This window comes from Ursus americanus, chromosome 3 (genome assembly GCF_024610735.1).
Source record: "Ursus americanus isolate L20-20 chromosome 3, mUrsAme1.1.p, whole genome shotgun sequence".
Lineage (NCBI taxonomy): Eukaryota > Metazoa > Chordata > Mammalia > Carnivora > Ursidae > Ursus > Ursus americanus.
The window spans coordinates 73,314,094-73,334,108 of record NC_142129.1 but is presented as its reverse complement, the minus strand read 5'-3'; the positions used below and the strand labels follow the sequence as shown (position 1 = coordinate 73,334,108).

Below are 20,015 nucleotides of genomic sequence, written 5' to 3'. Positions count from 1 at the left end.
CAAAGAAGAAGTCAAAATGTCTCTCTTCGCAGATGACATGATACTCTATATGGAAAACCCAAAAGAAGCCACTCCCAAACTATTAGAAGTTATAGAGCAATTCAGTAACGTGGCAGGATACAAAATAAATGCTCAGAAATCAGTTGCATTTCTATACACGAATAACGAGACCAAAGAAAGAGAAATTAGGGAATCCATCCCATTTACAATAGCACCAAAAACCATACGTTACCTTGGAATTAACTTAACCAGAGACGTAAAGGACCTATATTCTAGAAACTATAAATCACTCTTGAAAGACATTGAGGAAGACATAAAAAGATGGAAAGATATTCCATGCTCATGGATCGGAAGAATTAACATAGTTAAAATGTCCATGCTACCCAGAGCAATCTACACTTTCAATGCTATCCCGATCAAAATACCAAAGACATTTTTCAAAGAACTGGAACAAACAGTCCTTAAATTTGTATGGAAACAGAAAAGGCCCCGAATCTCCAAGGAACTGTTGAAAAGGAAAAACAAAGCTGGGGGCATCACAATGCCGGATTTCGAGCTGTACTACAAAGCTGTGATCACAAAGACAGCATGGTACTGGCACAAAAACAGACACATAGACCAATGGAACAGAATAGAGAGCCCAGAAATGGACCCTCGGCTCTTTGGGCAACTAATATTTGATAAAGCAGGAAAAAACATCCAGTGGGAAAAAGACAGTCTCTTCAATAAATGGTGCTGGGAAAATTGGACAGCTACATACAAGAGAATGAAACTTGACCACTATCTCACACCATACACAAAAATAAACTCCAAATGGATGAAAGACCTCGATGTGAGACAGGAATCCATCAAAATTCTAGAGGAGAACATAGGCAACAACCTCTACGACATCGGCCAAAGCAACCTTTTTCATGACACATCCCCAAAGGCAAGAGAAACAAAAGATAAAATGAATTTATGGGACTTCATCAAGATTAAAAGTTTCTGCACAGCCAAGGAAACAGTCAGAAAAACTAAGAGGCAGCCCACGGAATGGGAGAATATATTTGCAAATGACACTACAGATAAAGGACTGGTATCCAAGATCTACAAAGAACTTCTGAAACTCAATACACGAGAAACAAATAAACAAATCAAAAAATGGGCAGAAGATATGAACAGACACTTTTCCAATGAAGACATACAAATGGCTAACAGACACATGAAAAAATGTTCAAAATCATTAGCCATCAAGGAAATTCAAATCAAAACCACACTGAGATACCACCTTACGCCAGTTAGAATGGCAAAAATAGACAAGGCAAGAAACAACAATTGTTGGAGAGGATGTGGAGAAAGGGGATCCCTCCTACATTGTTGGTGGGAATGCAAGTTGGTACAGCCACTCTGGAAAACAGTGTGGAGGTCCCTTAAAAAGTTAAAAATTGAGCTACCCTATGATCCAGCCATTGCACTACTGGGTATTTACCCCAAAGATACAGACGTAGTGAAGAGAAGGGCCATATGCGCCCCAATGTTCATAGCAGCAATGTCCACAATAGCTAAATCGTGGAAGGAGCCGAGATGCCCTTCAACAGATGACTGGATTAAGAAGTTGTGGTCCATATATACGATGGAATATTACTCAGCTATCAGAAAGAACGAGTTCTCAACATTTGCTACAACATGGACGGCACTGGAGGAGATAATGCTAAGTGAAATAAGTCAAGCAGAGAAAGACAACTATCATATGATTTCTCTCATCTATGGAACATAAGAACTAGGATGATCAGTAGGGGAAGAAAGGGATAAAGAAAGGGGGGGTAATCAGAAGGGGGAATGAAACATGAGAGACTATGGACTATGAGAAACAAACTGAGGACTTCAGAAGGGAGGGGGGTGGGGGAATGGGATAGACCGGTGATGGGTAGTAAAGAGGGCACGTATTGCATGGTGCACTGGGTGTTATACAGAACTAATGAATCATTGAGCCTTACATTGGAAACCGGGGATGTACTGTATGGTGACTAACATAATATAATAAAAATCATTAAAAAGAAAAAAAAAAAAGTAAAAGTTTTACATTATTAAGATGAAAAACATTAGTAAAAGTTGCTTGTATACTGCTGCCTCCTGGCATATACAAAAATTACTGAAAATGGATCTGACTTACATGGAAAATTCTTAGAGGAAAACATAAATGTAAATCTTCATTACCTTGGATTAAGAATAGTTTCCTGGATATAATACCAAATACACAAGCCACAAAAGAAAAAAATAGATAAATGGACATAATCAAATTTTAAAACTTTGTGCTTTGAAGAATACCATCAAGAAAGTGAAAAGATGACCCAAAGAATGGGAGAAAATGTTTGCAAAGCCTATGTCTGATAAGAGACTTCTATCTAGAATATAAATAAAGAACTGTTACAACTTAGAAATAAAAAAACATTTTAAAATAGGCAAAGAACTGAATAGGCATTTTTCCAAAGATATACAGCTGACCAGTAAACACATAAAAGATGCTCAGTATTCATTAACCATCAGGAAATTGCAAATCAAAACCACACTGTGATGCTACTGCACACCCACTAGGATGGCTAAAATCAAACACATAATAACAAGTATTGGCAAGGATCTGGAAAAATTGAAACCCTCATACATTGATAGTAGAAAAGCAGAATGATGCGCAGCCCCTTTGAAAAACAGTCCGGCAATTCCTCAAAAGGTTAAACATAGATTTACCATATGACCTTGCACGGGACTCCTATATATGTACGTATATGTATTTCCAAGAGAATTGAACATGTGTTCATGAAAAGTGTCTATACAAATGTTCATAGTAGCATTATTCATAATAGCCAAAAAGTGGAAACAACCTAAATGTCCCATCAACTGATGAATGAATGAATAAATAATGTGTATTCCATGCAGTGGAATGACCTTCAGCCATACAAAGAAATGAAGTGCTGCTTCTGCTACTACTGATACTTGCTTGTGTGCTCACTCAGTGTGGATGACCTGGTATCTCCTTTGTGAAGTGGCAGCCGAGGAGACTCCGAAATTCTCCACGGTGGATGAAAAGCCCAAGGCAGAAGTCAAGACTGAGAAAAATAATCATACTAATTGGCACATGGTGGGCCAGGATGGTTCCGTGGTGCAGTGTAAATTAGGAGGCCTAGAACACTAAGCAAACTAACGAAAGCCTCTGTGTACCACAGGGTTTGTCTATGAGGCAGATCAGATTCCCACTTGAAAGGCAGCCCATCAGTGAAGCAGACACACCTGCACAATTAGAAATAGAGAATGAAGATAAAATGGGTGTGTTCCAGCAGCAGCAGCAGCAGCAGCAGCAGGTGTCTACTAAAGAAGGAACTCGCTACTTTACTCCAGAACTGTCTTCCTACAGACCAAAAATACATTCTCTGTTAAACAAAACAAAAACAAAAAACGTAATTTGGTTCCCTCACATCCTGACTGCTGCATGATAGTTCCATTTTTTCATTTTCCCCTTTCCCATTCCTTTACTCTAAAGTAACTGGCATATTTGCACTAGCAGATTGCACTTTTTTTGTACTAAATGTCCGGTGGTATATTTTCATTGACATCAAATCAAGACGGGATGGGGAAAAGTAATGACTCTGTGAAAATACGCGCATTCTCCATGCTCATGCTCATTCAGCTCTTTATATTCCAGTAAATTGTTTTGTTTTCACTGTTTAACCAAAAAAAGAACATGAAAATTCTGGCATACCTTGTTTGGAGAATTTTATTGTTTTTCATTTATTATTATAAAATGAAGGACAGTTTTATAACATTTTTGTACATAAATGTTAAATGTAGGGTAATCTGTCTTTAGGTAGAAATTAATTAGTCTGTAAGATGAATCCTAGATAGTTTTCCCTTCATCAAGCATCTTGTCTAAATAAACTTCTTATTTAAAAAAAAAAAAAAGAAGTACTGATATATGCTACAACATGGATAAACTTTGAAAACATTTTACTGTCCACAAGCCATGCAAGCAGTAATTCCTGGAAACAAGTAAGGAAAACCTTAAGGGTATATTTGATGTTATTCTGTTGTAAAAGTAAGAATAATCTTCTTGGTCATATTGAACTTACCATAAATGAATGCTTTTATTCCTAGCATCAAACATACTGTAAGCATATTCTTTTTGTTCTTTTGTTGTTGTGTTGGAATGTCTCTTCTCCTGTCAGAGGCCACCTTCTTCTGGCTCCTATCCCCATTCACCTCTTCCATTAGTTATCACCTTTCTCTTATCTCATTCTTAATCTCTTTCCCACTGTTGGATCATTCCCACACATATAGAAACATATGCTGCTATCTCCTACCTTGAAGAGAAGACTTCTCCATTGAACCTGTATTTCCTTCTGCTCATTTCCATGTTCTGCTTCATCACCTCACTTCTCAAAAAATGTTGATATATACTGTCATCATTTCCTTACCTTAGAGTCACTCTTGTATCTACTCTTGTGCAGTGTCTGTCCCACTCCACCAAGGATAATTTTTTAAAGGATACCAATAATATACAAGCTACAAATGGCTATTTCTCCTGTCCATACTTTACACCATTGCCCAGCTAAACCAGTTAGATACCTCCCCTTTCTTGAAAAACCTCTGTCTTTAACTTATATAACGTTCCATGGCTTTTCCTTCTTCTTTCATTGCTCTTCTGACTCTGTCTCTGTCTCTCTTTTTGGCTTCTTTTGCTCTTTACAACTTTGAAAGGTCAGTATTCTCCTGGCTCAGCCCTGCATTGTATGATCTTTATTCTCCATTCATTTTCCTTTCTGTCTGTCTTCATAGAATTTTTAGAATGGCTTTAAATACCACTTGTATGATCATGACACTGCATTTAAATCTCTACCTAGATAGTTCAGATATCTTGATTTTTTTTCCCTCTAGCCCTCTTTACCTCTTTCTTAGCAGATGGTTTCACAACCTACCTACATGTTTGATCAAGTCAGAACCTAAAATTCATATTTTATTTCTCTTTCTCCGTCATTCTCTATAATCATTCCTAATTAACAAGTTTTGTCAGTCCTCTCTCCAAAATTTATCTTGATCTATTTACCTTAATCTCCAGATTGCTAGAGTGATAGTACCTCATTTATCTCTTGTCTACACTCCCCTGTTGATGTTCTCAGTGAGCTTCCAGTTTGCCCCCTTCCACTAGCCATTTATCTTCCAACCAATCTTCTTAAAGTTTAAAAAGTTGTGTCAGTTCCCACTTAAAGCATTAAAATGGTTTCTAGTCAAATACATTTCCTGGAGTCAAATCCTGGCTTTACCAACTTTCTAGTGGTAGAATCTTACACAAGTGCTTAATCCCTCTCTGTCATAATATGTGCTGGTAAAGTTAAAGAATGTAATTCATATAAAGCATTTGTCACTGTGCTTGGCACTCAGTAAACGTTCACATTTATTGCCGATGTTATATGGTCTACAGAGCCCTATGTGATCAGATTGCTGCAGGCTTAAGGTCTCAAGCTAAACACTACAAAATGCCTTTCCTAATAGTGATTTTCTTCAGAGCTGCGTTCTCCTTCAATTTTTCTCTACCTCAACAACCTGTTTATTTGCTTTATACTACTTATCTTCAACCCTAATTACCTTTTTCTTTTGTTTGTTGCCTGTCCCCTCTCCTATGGTGCACTGCATGGAGAGGGACCATACTTAAGTTGTTCACCATTTAACTTTAGTACTTAGCACAGTTCTTGCCCCATAATAGGAATTTATTATTATTTATTATTACATTCCTAGCAAGATCTTTGGAGATTTACTTTTGATCAGTTTTTCATTCTGATTCAGTTGGTCTTTGAATGAAATATGACATTTATTTATGATGCTATAATCTATTTTTCATGTCATGAGGGAGACTTTTCTAGCCTTCTCCCTTAGAATTTCATATGTAGAGACTAAACTGGGCAAGGGAACTAGAATGTGATAATGAAATTTCTTCGGTTTATGAGATAACATTTCTCATATTTTAATACTGCATTTTCAGTATGTAGAATAACTTCTGACTCTCAAAAAGGGAAAATTGAAGCATGATATTGTACAGTACCGGTATGATCCACACTGGTTGTTCACCTTGGACGCCATCCAAAGGGTATTTGTTACTGAAGTACCTGAAAGGCCTTTAAATAGTCTTACAGTATGAATACTAAAGATAGCATTATAGAGATATGTTTCAATTAGAGTTAAATTATATATGAAAAGAGAAAAAGTACTATTATTACTAGGGTGTTATTTTAAACGTTTTCCTGGTTTCTAATATTTTTATAGTCAACAGACAAATGAAAGAGTATACCTAATAAAAAAAAGTGGAAGTTTTTCTTCCAGATTACAGTAGTATCAAGAGTTGCTCATAATTTTCCTTTGCTTCTAACAAGCAAAACTTCTTTAGAGATACAATCCAATGTATAAAGCTTTAAATGGAAATTTTATGTATCTTTTTTACCTTTCACTTTCAGTATTTATAATGTATTTTGGCAATTCAGTTTACTGTTTTGGTTAGATCCTTCTCATATAATTATTTTCTTTAGAACAAAAATATTTTCAACTAGAGAAAGAGAATTTTTTTTTAGTGTTACCTTACTATTATTGAATTTAGTCATCTTAGGGTTTACCTTTGGCTCATTTGTTACATAACTTTGGTTATATAAGCAAATTTTATTAATGCTCCAGTTTTTCGATGAGATAAAATGAAGAGATTTAAAGTTTACAGTTTTTTGAAGTCTTTGAAAGTGTCGATGATAAGAATCAGACTTTCATTTAAAATTATTGCTATGTTGATTTAAGAGAATAAAAATTAATTTTCCTAATAGCTTCTGATTTTTTAATACATGTGAATGATGTCTTTGATTAAATGATAAAAGTATCTTTTTCAGTTCAGATCACTTCAATTCATTATTCTTTTGAATACTGAATTAAGTTACTTATAAAAAGTTATCTCAAACCTAAAAGTGTATTTTATGAAAAATACTTTTTTCTTACCCCACACTAACAGTGAAGACATTCAGCATACAATGGACAATTTTTTTTTTTTTTTTAAGGAGAGAAAGGGAGAGAGTGAGCACGCATACATATGTGGGTGGGGCAGAAGGAGAGGGAGAGAGAGAATCCCAAGCAGGCTCCATGCCCAGAAGCGCAGAGCCCCATGCTGGGCCCCATCTCACAACCCTGAGATCAGGACCTGAGCTGAACTCAAGAGTTGGATGCTTAACTGACTGAGCCACCCAGGTGCCCCTGGACAACTCTTAACTAGCACTTCCTCTTCCATTTGTTCTCTCATACCCTCTAATGCAGTAAAGACTGTTATGGTAAATGAGTTCTGTATAACATTACACTTCAGGTATGGTTTTATTTGAGTGGAATTATTTCACATGTAGCAAGTGTTTCACTTATATTGTTTAACTTAAAAAATAATTAGTAAAAATAAAGCCCCCAAAAATCATCAGAACAATATTATATACACATGTATGTAAGATCATTGGACTTTAAGAAATCTCTAAAACTAGTTAGATTTGTGTGTGTGTGTTTGATATTCATCAACAGTCTCTAAATCAATTTTGACATTAGGAAGCAAGCAGAAATAATTTTGATCTGATTCTTAGAATGTACTTTTAAACATGGTGGACTCAAGATGGAGAAAAAAAAAGTAGACCTTTTCTTATATAGGGAAATACTAGGAATAATGGGTGATTCCCAGTATCAAAAACCAGAATTCTTTCTAAGCCATGTGTCCCATAGAATTTGGGGATCTAGAGCCATTGTAATCAGTTCTTCCAGGAGTCAAAATATTCTCTCAGTAGCCAATTTAGCTATTGGGACAGTGACAGAATCTCAGGTATATAGATTTAAATATCTTCATCTTTTTGTGGGATATCCTAGTTAAATAAATAGAAATTCCTTCCATTTATTTTATTAATCTTTGTTACACTGGAAGTTTTTAGTTTTTCTCTTTTTGTATGAGTCAATAAAAGCAATTCCCATATTTCCAAGGAAACAGAAAACATCTGTTCCATGCTAGTCTTCCCACCATATTTGTTTGTAGCCTTACATCTGACAGAGGGTAGAATAGTGGTCTCTTATTTTCCTTTGTACTTTTATTTGTTTAAAATTCCTTATGAATTATAACATAGGTTAAATTCTCTTTAATATTTTTGTTTTACAGGAAATGGTTTTACAGGTATGGTTTAATAGAGATATATAGAACTTAAAGTAAGAAGAATTAGGTTTCCTCCTTGAGCAATTTATCTGCATGAGCTTGGGCAAATTGTTTTAACCTAATTCTTAACTTTTCTTGATGGTAAATTTGAAACTAATGATAGTTCTTTCCACCTTTGCTTCACGGGCTTTTTAAGCGAGTATCAAATGATATGTTGTAAAAGTATTTTTAAACTGTGAGCTATGCAAAATTGGCAGTGGGATTATGAGCATATTAAAATCTTTTTTACCGAAAAGAGTAAGACAAATTTCATTTACTAAAATGTTTTCCTTCTAGTTAGTGGGGTCTTACAGAGTGGCATCGACTGTCTATATCTAATATAAATAGATATAACAATTAAATGATCCCTGCTTACTGAAAATCAACTAGGTTTTGCACAGTATTATTTTTTAAAGAGAGTAAATACAATGATCTTACATTCTTTTGTGGAAAAATACCTTAGCCTCATACCATGATATTTTCTCAAAGTCTATAAGTATATTAAAATAAAATTTTAGTATTTTTAACAACTAACGTTAACTGAAACAGAAAGCTTTATAGGAATTAACACTGACAGATTCATATTCATATTTTGTCAGATATAATGAACACTTTCTTTTTCATACGCAGTCACCCTGCTAGCCCATTAGTATTGTAGTGTTAAAGGTTAGCATGAATTACTAATGATCTCATCTTTCTAGTTCTTCATTTAGTTAATAACCCTTGAATTAGAGAAAAACAATGTCTGTTTGTGTTTGTTCTATTTTTACAACAATAGTCTACATAGTTTCAAAAAGAGACCAGTATAAATGACTGTGAATTTGCCACCTTTCAAATTACAATCATATTGCTTCACTATTAGGGAAAAATAGTAGACAATATTGGCCCAATGAAAGAGTCACTTTAGGAATTCTTTTTAAGAGAAGTGGAAACACTTAGAATGATTTTTTTTGTTATGTTGGCATTTTTCTTTCTAAATATCTACAAGAATTGCGTGATCCGGATAGTTTTTATTTTGATAAATAAAATTTAGTTCTTTCTACTTTAGTTTGGTCTCTAAATAATTTCTATAGATGAAATTTCAGTCTGCTTTTAATATTTACATATTTATCCATTTCATTTTTTAGGCGATTTTATGAAGATGGAGCAATTGTCTTGGGTGAGGAAGCAAATATGCTTGCTGGCATGCTGCTTGGACTCAATGCTATTGATTTCAGGTACTTAATCTAAGTGTATTCAGTTTCTAAGTTATTTGACTTCATAATAGTTTCTACTTAGGTTTTTTTTGTTGGTTTGCTAATAAGTAAAGCACACAGCTGGATATTGATACTTGATACCTGTTGTTCCCCATCCAGCGACATCAGCTTTCTCACTGGGTTTGCTCTCAGAAAAGAGACTGTCTTGGGTTAAGGAATTAACGGACATGTTTGCTCTCTCGCTTGGGCAAAACAATCCTAGACTGCATTTCCCCAGCAGAAAACTTATACCCTGGTAGCACTGAAGGAAGTTTTTGGATCTTATCTCTTAGTATTTTTTAGCTCCTGCTTTAAAATGAAAAGAGATGCACTAAATGTAGATTTAAAGCCAGAAAGATTTTCATTATCTCATGTATTGAAGTAAAAAAGATCCTGGCATATCTTGGGCGTCGTATGTTTGTTTTATGTGTCTAGACCATCAAAAATATTGTTAGCATTTGCTTTTATTACCAACGAGATGAATTGATTTCAGACTAAGATTATAAGTAGTAAACATAAAAATGTTTTTCATAGATTTATGGGAGTATCTTTTTGCATTTCTTTAATTGATACAAGATTTTACATTATGCTAAAAGTAAAAGGTTTGTTTGTAACAAGAACTCAAGTGTAAGAATGATGAAAATATTATAATTTTTTGAAAAATATCACTTAAAAATCCGAGAATATAAAAAAATAAGTATAAAACATAATTGGAAATCTGTTAGATCTTGAATCAAAAAAATAATGCTGCTAATTTCCACTGAGGTTACCATTTTTTAGTAAATCACTTCCATTTCAAAATATTTTCATTTTATCAGTATAATTTTCCTTTGTTTAAGATTTAATAAAGTAGTATTCAGTTATTAGCTTAATTGTTCAGAATATGAATATGATAGATGCAATCTGGAGGTTGTTTTTTTGATCCTTCCAAGTGTGTTAGTTTTTCACATGTCATGCTGCTAAAAGCGTATGTCTTAAAGAAACATTAGTAATAATTTTGTAAATGAAGGAAAGCACTTATAAAGTATGACCACTTTTGTTCATTCTTTATTCAAGTACGAAAAAGTACATACATGCCCTTGATACTAATGTATTAGAATGGTATTTCAACAGGCAAACTTACCAAAGAAACTAGAAGGTGGGAGTTCATAGATGAATTTGTTTTTTTAAAAGATCAACCTACATCTTGTAAATGTTCTTGTTTATGTTCCTAGAAGATGGACTTTTTTCTTTTAATAATAGTAATAATAGAACTAAACACTTTTTAAAAAAAATAATCCAATTGGATATACCATCATACAAGACAAAGATTATTGGATTGGGAGACCAGGAGATCTAGAATTTCTTTACTGGCTTAATAAGATTCCCAGTATGACTTTGGGCAAATCTCAACATTTTTCTGTTGCCATGGCCTCAGAAATGATTGACTAAAGATTAAAAGGCTTTTTTTTTTTTTTTTAGCATTCTTTTAGGTGTAAGATCCAAGCCCTTTCATCTATTCAGATAATTTAGGAAACTTTCATTTTCTAATTAGTGAGACCTTTTAAGGTGTTAGTCAATGTCACATAGAGTTTGTATGAAAATGTGAACAAGTCTTCATTTGAAAATTCTCTAGTGACATCTTAAAATCCAGTGAAGACTAAGGTAGTATCCATTAAATAATGTTTAAACAGATTTCTCAGAAAGTTTTTCTTCTGCATGATATATTCATATTAGAGTGTATTAACTTGTGCAGTCTTTTGTCATTGGTAGTGAACATAGAGTATCTTTATTAAGGTGTTTATTTTTAACCACTAACATTTAAAATCTGAATTTAAAAATTTACCTGCAATTTGATGAAACAAATGTCTCTAACAAGAGATTATTTATAGCACAACATCGATTTAAAAGTTTATGTGTTATGTGACACATTTATTGTCTCTTGTCTTAGCTTCTGCCTTAAGGGAGAAGGACTGGATGGAAACTTTCCTGCAGTAATAGACTACACACCATATTTGAAGTTTACCCAAAGGTATTTAACATTTTGAAATATGTTATTGAAATCTTAATTTATAGTTGAATATCTTGTGTAATATATTCATCTCATTAAAATTGCTTCTATTTCAGTATCAGAAATCATTCAAAAATACAAACTCCATTTGCATTTTTAGTGTTTATGTTAATACACTTTTTACATAACTGTAATTTTAGCATAAATATAGTTTTTAGAAAACAGCATGTATTTCTGTTGGTGTAGTCATTATAATGATAATTTTAATAGCTCTATTATAGTCTATTGAGAGTTCAAAACTGAAATCCATCATTCAGATTGTTCTCCATTTTCTTTCCATTATAAAGGAAAGAATAATGAACATTTTGTGCAAAACAATTTTCTATTTGTTTCTGCTGTGAATTTACAGTTACTCAGGCAAATACAATGAAAAATTTTATGGCCCTTAAAGTGTGTCTGTATAAAAGAGTTGTATCAATTCATCCTACTACCAGGATTGTATGAGAGTTAAGAATTTCCTACAGTCTCATCAGCATTGAAAATTAATCAGATGATATAGATTTTTTTTGAAAGTCTCTTCGCATAGTTTCCTGAATAAAAAGATCATCTTTATATACTTTAAAAATATTATGGTAAGGCCAGAGCTATAAGGGAAACAGAAAGAGAGAGAGTAATATATGTATATGTGTAATGTATGTACACACACACACACACACACACACACACTCTCTCTCTCTCTCTCTCTCTCTCTGAAGATGCATTTATTGAGGACTAATGTAAGAAAGAAACTTTCCTAACTGCCAGGGATACATAGATTTCAAGAGGGTAGACACTTTATGAAATTCTGAAAAAGAGTATAGTCCTTGTTCCCAAGATAATCACCATCTAGTTAGAGAAGTCACTATTGGAGAGATGAGTGTGAGGATACTCAGGTAGTGAGGGAGGAGTAACATAGTATTATGGTACCAAGATTTCTAACCTGAGTAAGTGGATCACTTGGGAAAAGGGGTAATTCTAGTACATTAGATCCATAAAAAAATTATAGCAAGAATTTTTGGACAGGCATAAAGGTGGGATTTTATATTTTATTATATACGAATACCACATCTTCTCTATCCATTCATCCACTGATGGACTTTTAGGTTGTTTCTGTGTCTCATCTATTGTGCATGGTGTTGCTATGAATGTAGGGTGCAGATATCTTTTCAAGATAGTGTTTTGTTTTCTTTGGCTATATTCCCAGAAGGGGAATTTCTGGATCATACAGTAGTTCTATTTTTAAGTTTCGGAGGAAACTCCATACTGTTTCCCATAGTGGCTGTATCAAATTTGCAATCCCACCAACAGTGCACAGGGCTTCCTTTTCTCCACATCTACACTAGCATTTGTTATCTTTTGTCTTTTTGGTGATAGCCATTCTAGCAGGTGTGAGGTGGTATCTCATTGTGATTTTGATATGCATTTCCCTAAGATTAATGATGTTGACCGTCTTTTCATGTACTGTGAGCTTTTCATATATCTTCTTTGGAGAAATGTCTGTTGAAGTCTATAATCCATTAGTAAGTAACTGGATTATTTGTCTTTTTGTTGTTGAGTTTCTGCTTTGGATATTAACTCCTTATAGTATTTATGATTTGCATTTAATATCTCCCAATCAGTATGTTGCCTTTCCATTTTGTGGTGGTCTCTTTTGCTATGCAGAAGCCTTTTAGTTTGATGTAGGCCCATTTGTTTACTTTTGCTTTTGCTTTTATTTACCCTTTTTTTGGCCTCAAATCCAAAACTTGTCTGGATTGATGTCAGGGAGCTTACTTTCTGTTTCCTTCTAGGAGTTTCACAGTTTCAGCTTTATTTTTTCACATGAGGCTGATCAGTTTTTTCACCTCCACTTATTGACAAGACTATTCTTTAACTGTTGTATATTTTTGGCTCCTTTGTCATAAATTAATTGACCAAATATGCATAGGTTTATTTTTGGACTCCATTTGGTTCCATTGATCTGTGTATCTGCATTCATGCCAGTACCATTCTGTTGTGATAACTGTTGATTTGTAATGTATTTTGAAATCAGTAAGTGCAATGCCTCCAGCTCTGTTCTTTCTCAAGATTGCTTTGGCTGTTTAGTGTATGTGGTTCCATACAGATTTTACAATTGTTCTAGGTCTATGCAAAATGCCATTGAATTTTGATAGGTATTGCATTGAATCTTAGGTTGCTTTGGGTACCATGGTCATTTTAACAATATTAATTTTTTCAGTTCATGAGCAGTGAATGTCTTGAAGTTTATTTTGCCTTTCTCAGTTTCTTTCATCACTGTCTTAACAGTTTTCAGTGTAGGGAGGTCTTTTACCTCCTCTTTTACATCTATTCCAAGGTATTTTATTCTTTTTGATGTAATTATAAATGGGATTGTTTTCTTAATTTTTCTTTCTGATAGTTTGTCATTAGTGTGTAGAAACACAGTTTATTTTGTATATTGATTTTGTACTCTGCGTCTTGACTGAACTCATTCATTCTAACAGTTTATTGCTGGTGTCTTTAAGGTTTTTAATATATAGTATCATGTCATCTGCAAACAGTTTTACTTCTTCCTTTCTAATTCAAATGACTTTATTTTTCTTTCCTAATTGTTCTGGCTAGGATTTCCAATACTATGTCAAATAATAGTGGTGACAGTAGGTATACTTGTCTTCTTCCTGATTAGAAGAAAGGCTTTCAGCTTTTTAAACATTGAGTATGATAGTCGCTGTGGGAGGGTTAGATATGGCCTTTATTATTTTGAGATACCTTCCCTTATACCCAGTGTATGGAGAATTTTTATACTTTTTTTTTCTTTCTCAATACTTGTATTCTTTGCCCTCTTTTTTTTTTCTTTTTAAGATTTATTTATTTTAGAGAGAAAGTGCGGGGGTGAGGATAGAGGAAGAGGGAGAGAGTATCTCAAGCAGACTTCCTGTTGAGCATGGAGCCCAACATGGGCCTTGATCCCATGACCCTGAGGTCATGATCTGAGCCTGTATTAAGAGTTGGACACTTAACTGACTGAGCCACTAGGCGCCCCTGTACTCTTTGCTTTCTATTCTACATTTTTTGCTTTTCTTTTTCTACTCTTTCTCTATTTCTTCTTTCTTTTTTTCTTTATTGATTTTTCTTCTCCTCCCATTTTATTTCTCTACTAGTTTACAAGTTATATACTATACTTCTCTTCTTGTTTTGGTACTCCATTAATTTTAATATGCATACTTAAAAGTTAACAAAGTATAAAGTTAACATCTTTACTACCTATTCATATAAATGAGGACTTTGCATTGTTTTAACTCTAGTCATTTCATTCTTGACATATGCTATTACCATCCGGAATTTTAGGTCTCTGATATTTTAAAAATATTGTTAGTGTATCATACTCTCAATATTTGTTTAGATTTACCCATAAACTTAAAATTTTCTTTGCTCACTCTTTCTTCTTGGACCTTCTATTTCCTGGAGCGTGATCAGTAGTTCTTTAGGAGAATTTCTTGGTACAGCTCTCAGGTTTTAGTTTTCTGAGTATGTGCACTTACACTGCCCTCTTCCTGGAAAGATAATTTTGCTGGCTATGCTATTCTACCATAGCAGTTATTTTTTTCTAAGCATTGAAAACTTTTAATAAGTAATTGTAATTTCTTCATATCTTTTATTCTCTCTTTATATCTGCCTGTTAGCTCATCCATTTAATTTTTAACATCAAAATAGGTTTTTTTTGGAAGTTCTGCTTGTTTTTCAGAGCTGGAGGTTTATCCTCAGCCACTGCTTTATTCTCTCTAGTCTGTAGTCATGGTTGTGACAGGCAAATTTCCTTTGGTATGTGTTTGTTTATTGGTTTGTTTCCTAGATCTTGACTGGGAGCATCTCCTTGGAGGTAGGACCTTTCCTTATGTGGAAGTCTCTGATTCATATTTGCAACATACTTGGGCCCTAGACTCCAGAGCCCAACAGGTGTAAACACAGATCACAGAAAATGAAATATGTATCTTTCTTTGATACTTATGATATTTCCCACCAGTGTATCTACGCAAACCAATGAAATTATTATTTCTGAACTGGATTTGCTTTGAGTCATGTTTTCTTGGTGTGCTTTCCATTTCTTTAATTTTAATTGTTCTGTATTCATATGCATCTTGTAGACAACTTATTGTTGGTCCTTATTTGTCTTTTTTTAAGGTTTATTTATTTATTTTAGAGAGAGCGTGTGAGCAGGGATAGGGGCAGAGGGAGAGGGAGAGAGAGAATCTTAAGCAGACTCCACGCTGATCACTGAGCCTGATGCCGGGCTTGATCCTGTGACACATGAAATCATGACCTGAGCTGAAATCATGACTTGGATGCTTTTACCCAGTTGCTTCAGTCCTTATTTGTCTTAATTAAACTTAAACATTTGGCTTTTGCTGTTGAGTTTAACCCATTAAAAATTTTTGTAACTTATTTTGTATTAAGGATTATTCTGCCATCTTATTTTTTGGTTTGAATTTATTCTGTTTTCTTATTTTGCTTCTCTATTTGATAGGTCAGAGGTTTTTTTTTTTTTAATACTTTGAAGATTATACAGAATATTTGTATGCTATTTTTTATGTTAATATCATTGCTTATATTTTAAAGTGTATTTTTCCCTCTTTAAGTGTAATGTCTCCTCTTTCTTCTAAACCAGACATCCATTTTAGTGTACTTCTTCATTTAGTTCCTTCTTCTTCTTCTTTCTTCTTTCTTTCTTCTTCTTTCTTCTTCTTTCTCTTCCTTTATCTTTTTTTTTTTTTAACCTTATTCTGTCCTCCTCTACTAAATGGATGTCATTAGGAATTTCTGATATGGATTGTAAACAGTATTTCCTCTCCTCTACCTCTGCTTCTCCTTCTTTCCCCAATGGAAGATGCTTGGGAATGACTATTTTTTCTTAACCTTTTATTATCTCCTCTTTGCTAAAGCTGAGCTGACCTCAAACACTGCCCTATTATACCCCACTGACATTAGGCTGGTTGTGCTGTTTGTCTGCACAGCAGTGGATACTGGACAAGCAGTGATCTACCTGAGGGAGTAAAAAAAACTCATCCACAAAGTTCTTTCCAGCACATCTAGGTTTTCTGGTTCCCTTCCCTGGAAATCTTTTCTCTCTTCTCAGAACATTCTTACAGTCCTTATGTTAATTCTTTAGGTTTATAAACCTCAGTTGAACTTCTGTAGCATCTCGAGGCTTGACTATGTGAGAGGGAGTCAGCAGTCTATACTAGATGGTCATTTTTTTTTTCAGGAAGCTAAAGTCGTTATAATATCATTATTATTATTGTCTATGGAGTGCTAAGTATTTTGGAGTTGGCTCACTAGCAGCTTACAAAATAGAGAAGTATTTCTTAATGGAGTGAAACATATTAACTTTATTTTTAAAATTTTAATCCTCCCAGTTCTGACAGCATCAGCAGTGACGAGGAAGAGCTGAGGACTTTGGGAAGCAGTGGTAGTGAAAGCAGCACTCCAGAGAATGTTGGACCTCCTTTCATCATGGATGAGAATAGTTGGTTCAACAAGTGTAAGAGAGTTAAACAAAAGTATCAGCTAACCCTGGAACAGAAGGTATTTATCAGTTGCCAAAAGTCATTTAATCTGATTCTCATTATTGCCTTTGGACTATCACTGCCAAAACATCTTTTAGCTGAATGTAAGTGTTGACCCATTGCTACTTCCTTTCTGTTCTTGAATTGTCCTTGTCTTGCAAAGTTTTAAAAGATGCACTTGTTTTTTCAACTTCTTCTAATTTTATGTTTTAATATAAAAATTAGCCATTTAGGGGCACCTGGTTTGCTCAGTCGGTTAAGTATCCAACTCTTAATTTCAGCTCAGGTCATGATCTCAGGGTTGTGGAATCAAGCCCTGTGTTGGGCTCCATGCTGAGCTTGGAGCCTGCTTAAAATTCTCTCTCTCCCTGTCTCTCTCTGGCCCTCCTGCCCTCTAAAAAAAGTTAAAAATATTCTTCTGTATGTAATTTCATTTATATGTTTGAGAGTATAGTGTTTATTAGGAGGGTAAAGGTAAAACAAATATGAAAAAATTCTGTATTTGTATCATTCAACATAGTCCTTAAGGGAAAAGTACTATTGAGACTAAAGAAATTCATTGCCCTTGAAAAAAAAAAAAGAAACAGTTCACCAGGAATGTGAACATGGTGGAGATGGGTAAAATGGGTGAAGGGGGTCAAAATATACAAACTTCCAGTTTACCTACCATGAGTAAACATCTTATTGAACTTCAGGGAAGGGCTTTAAAGGATGGAGGACATACGTTAAATTTTTCTATTCAATTAAAATGATTTTTTTCAATATTTCATCAGTAATACTTTGAGATTGTTTCATTAAATATGTAAAGAATAGCATTTAACCTACTCACTATTGATCTTCAAGATATACATTAGGATTGTGCAGTAGCTTTATTTCGTTGGTACTGTATTTTCAGGGTTATCTTGAAGAACTCTTACGACTTCGAGAGAACCAGCTGTCTGAATCTGTCTCCCAGAATAAAATACTACTTCAAAGGATTGAAGATTCTGATCTGGCCCATAAATTGGAAAAGGAACAATTAGAATATATAATTGTGGAGCTTCAAGATCAGCTGTAAGTGAGATCCTTTTGGGAAAATATTGGCCGTATGTAAACATAAGAAAGTGTCATGTTTTGACATAGGATTGAAATTCTGAGAAGTCTGATTGCCTGCTATTAAGTTCTTTTTCACTTACTCTTTTTAGAAAGTTTACTTTTCCTTTTCTCATAAAAGTAATCCATGCTCATGGCAGAAATTTTACAAAATACAGGAAGAAAATAAAAACTATATCTTTGGATGTGTGCTACCCAGACAGAGTTAACTGCTATAACTTGATGTGTATTCTTTCAAATGCATATACATAATTTGAAAAGTATTTATTTATTCATTGATTAATTAATTGATTCAAAAGATGGGATATAAGACCAGTACCACTCCCAAGTACAGTGATGGTGCAGCGTTTGTTCCCATGTGTGCCAGAGTGTCACTAAGCACACTTTGGTATAGCTTTTTCCATAGCAGTAGTTTTTTGGGTGTTTTTGTTTCTGTTTTTGTTTTTTTCCCTGAAGAAAGGTGTGTAGATCACACTCTGGTATAAGTTCCTTAATTTGTCATTTTTCAAAGCACTTGCACTAATCATACCATTTCGTCAAACTTGATTTTATCAGTTAATTGTTTATGGTGAAAATCTTCTCACATTAATATTTAATCTTAAAGGGTGATATTCAAGTTTTTATTTTGAAATAATTTCAAAATTTCAGAGAAGTTGCAAGGATAGTACAAAGAATTCTGATAGGCCGTTTCTTAGATTTACCAAATTTCAACACTTTGCCACATTTGCTCATAATTCTCTCCCTCTTGCATATACCACAACCCTTTACCCTATAATACTTCAGTTGTGTGCTTCCTCAGAACAAAGATACTCTCTTATACACCCATAGATCATCCATCAACTTCAGAAATTTAAATCAGTGTAATACTTTCATCTTACCCATAACTAATTTCAATTTCATCAGTTGTCCAAATAATATCTTTTATTGCAGCTTCGGTTTTTCTGGTACAGAATCCAGTCCAGAATCATGTGTTGCATTTGGTTATTCATTTCTTTAGTCTCATTTCTTCAGTCACCTTTAACTTAGAACAGTTTCTCAGTCTGTCTTATATGAGATTGATACCTCTGAAGAATACAAACTGGTAATTTTATTGAATGTTCCTCACTTTGATTTGGTTTGCTTTTCCTCATGATTAGAATAAGCTTGTCCATTTGTGGTTGGAATATAAGTGGTGTGTCTGTAAGTGTTGGGGATATCATATCCAGAGGTCCATATAGTCTGTTGGCCTTTTATTACTGATACTAATTTTAATCACTTAGTTAACGTGTTTTTCTTTCTGTGGTTTCTATTGTGGTTCCTTTTGTCATTAACATGTTATTCCCAAGGAGATCCTTTGAGACCTAGTAAACAGGAAAGATGATTTTTTTTTAAGTAAAAAGCTTTTATTAACTAACAGAAAACTTTAGTGTTTTCTAGGAATTTGTATCTTGATGAAAAGAATTATGTTCACGTACTATTTCTTATTTTTTTCTAATATTTTACTGAGAGTTTATCACTCATTGAGGGGCAAATTAATACCTTCCATAACCCTTTGCTTCTGTAAGCAGGGAGAATAATATCAAAAGCCAAACAATAGAGATTTCTAGTTATTTCTTTACAGTTAAAAGAGTAGAAGACAATTTAATTTTTCTTTTGCAATTGATACTGGTAGTTTGTCTCAATGCTTTTAACTTAAAAATAATTGTGAAATGAGTTTTTATTTTATCAAAGATATTTTCATTCGAAAAATAAAATGTATCACGTTTATTGTACTTTTGATAATGTAAAGGAAAAGACTCAAACTTTTTAAAAGTTTGAAAAAAGAATCTGAGTTATAGTTTTATTATACTTCTCTGATAGAACAATATCACTGATACTTACAGTTTTTTTAATGCCTTTAAGGAGATTTTAGCTAAATATTACCA

General features: G+C 33.8%; 1 protein-coding gene across 6 annotated transcripts in view; it reads left to right on the top strand.

Moving 5' to 3' along the window:
- RUNDC3B (RUN domain containing 3B) overlaps positions 1 to 20,015 on the top strand; it is a 133,414-nt gene that overhangs the window by 66,357 nt on the left and 47,042 nt on the right. For all 6 annotated transcript variants that reach the window (XM_087861110.1, XM_045793334.2, XM_045793332.2 and 3 more), the window contains 4 exons: positions 9,340 to 9,429; positions 11,378 to 11,458; positions 16,870 to 17,038; positions 17,915 to 18,072. In XM_087861110.1, coding sequence (XP_087717236.1) covers positions 9,340 to 9,429; positions 11,378 to 11,458; positions 16,870 to 17,038; positions 17,915 to 18,072 — 498 coding nt within the window. The remainder of the gene's footprint in view (positions 1 to 9,339; positions 9,430 to 11,377; positions 11,459 to 16,869; positions 17,039 to 17,914; positions 18,073 to 20,015) is intronic.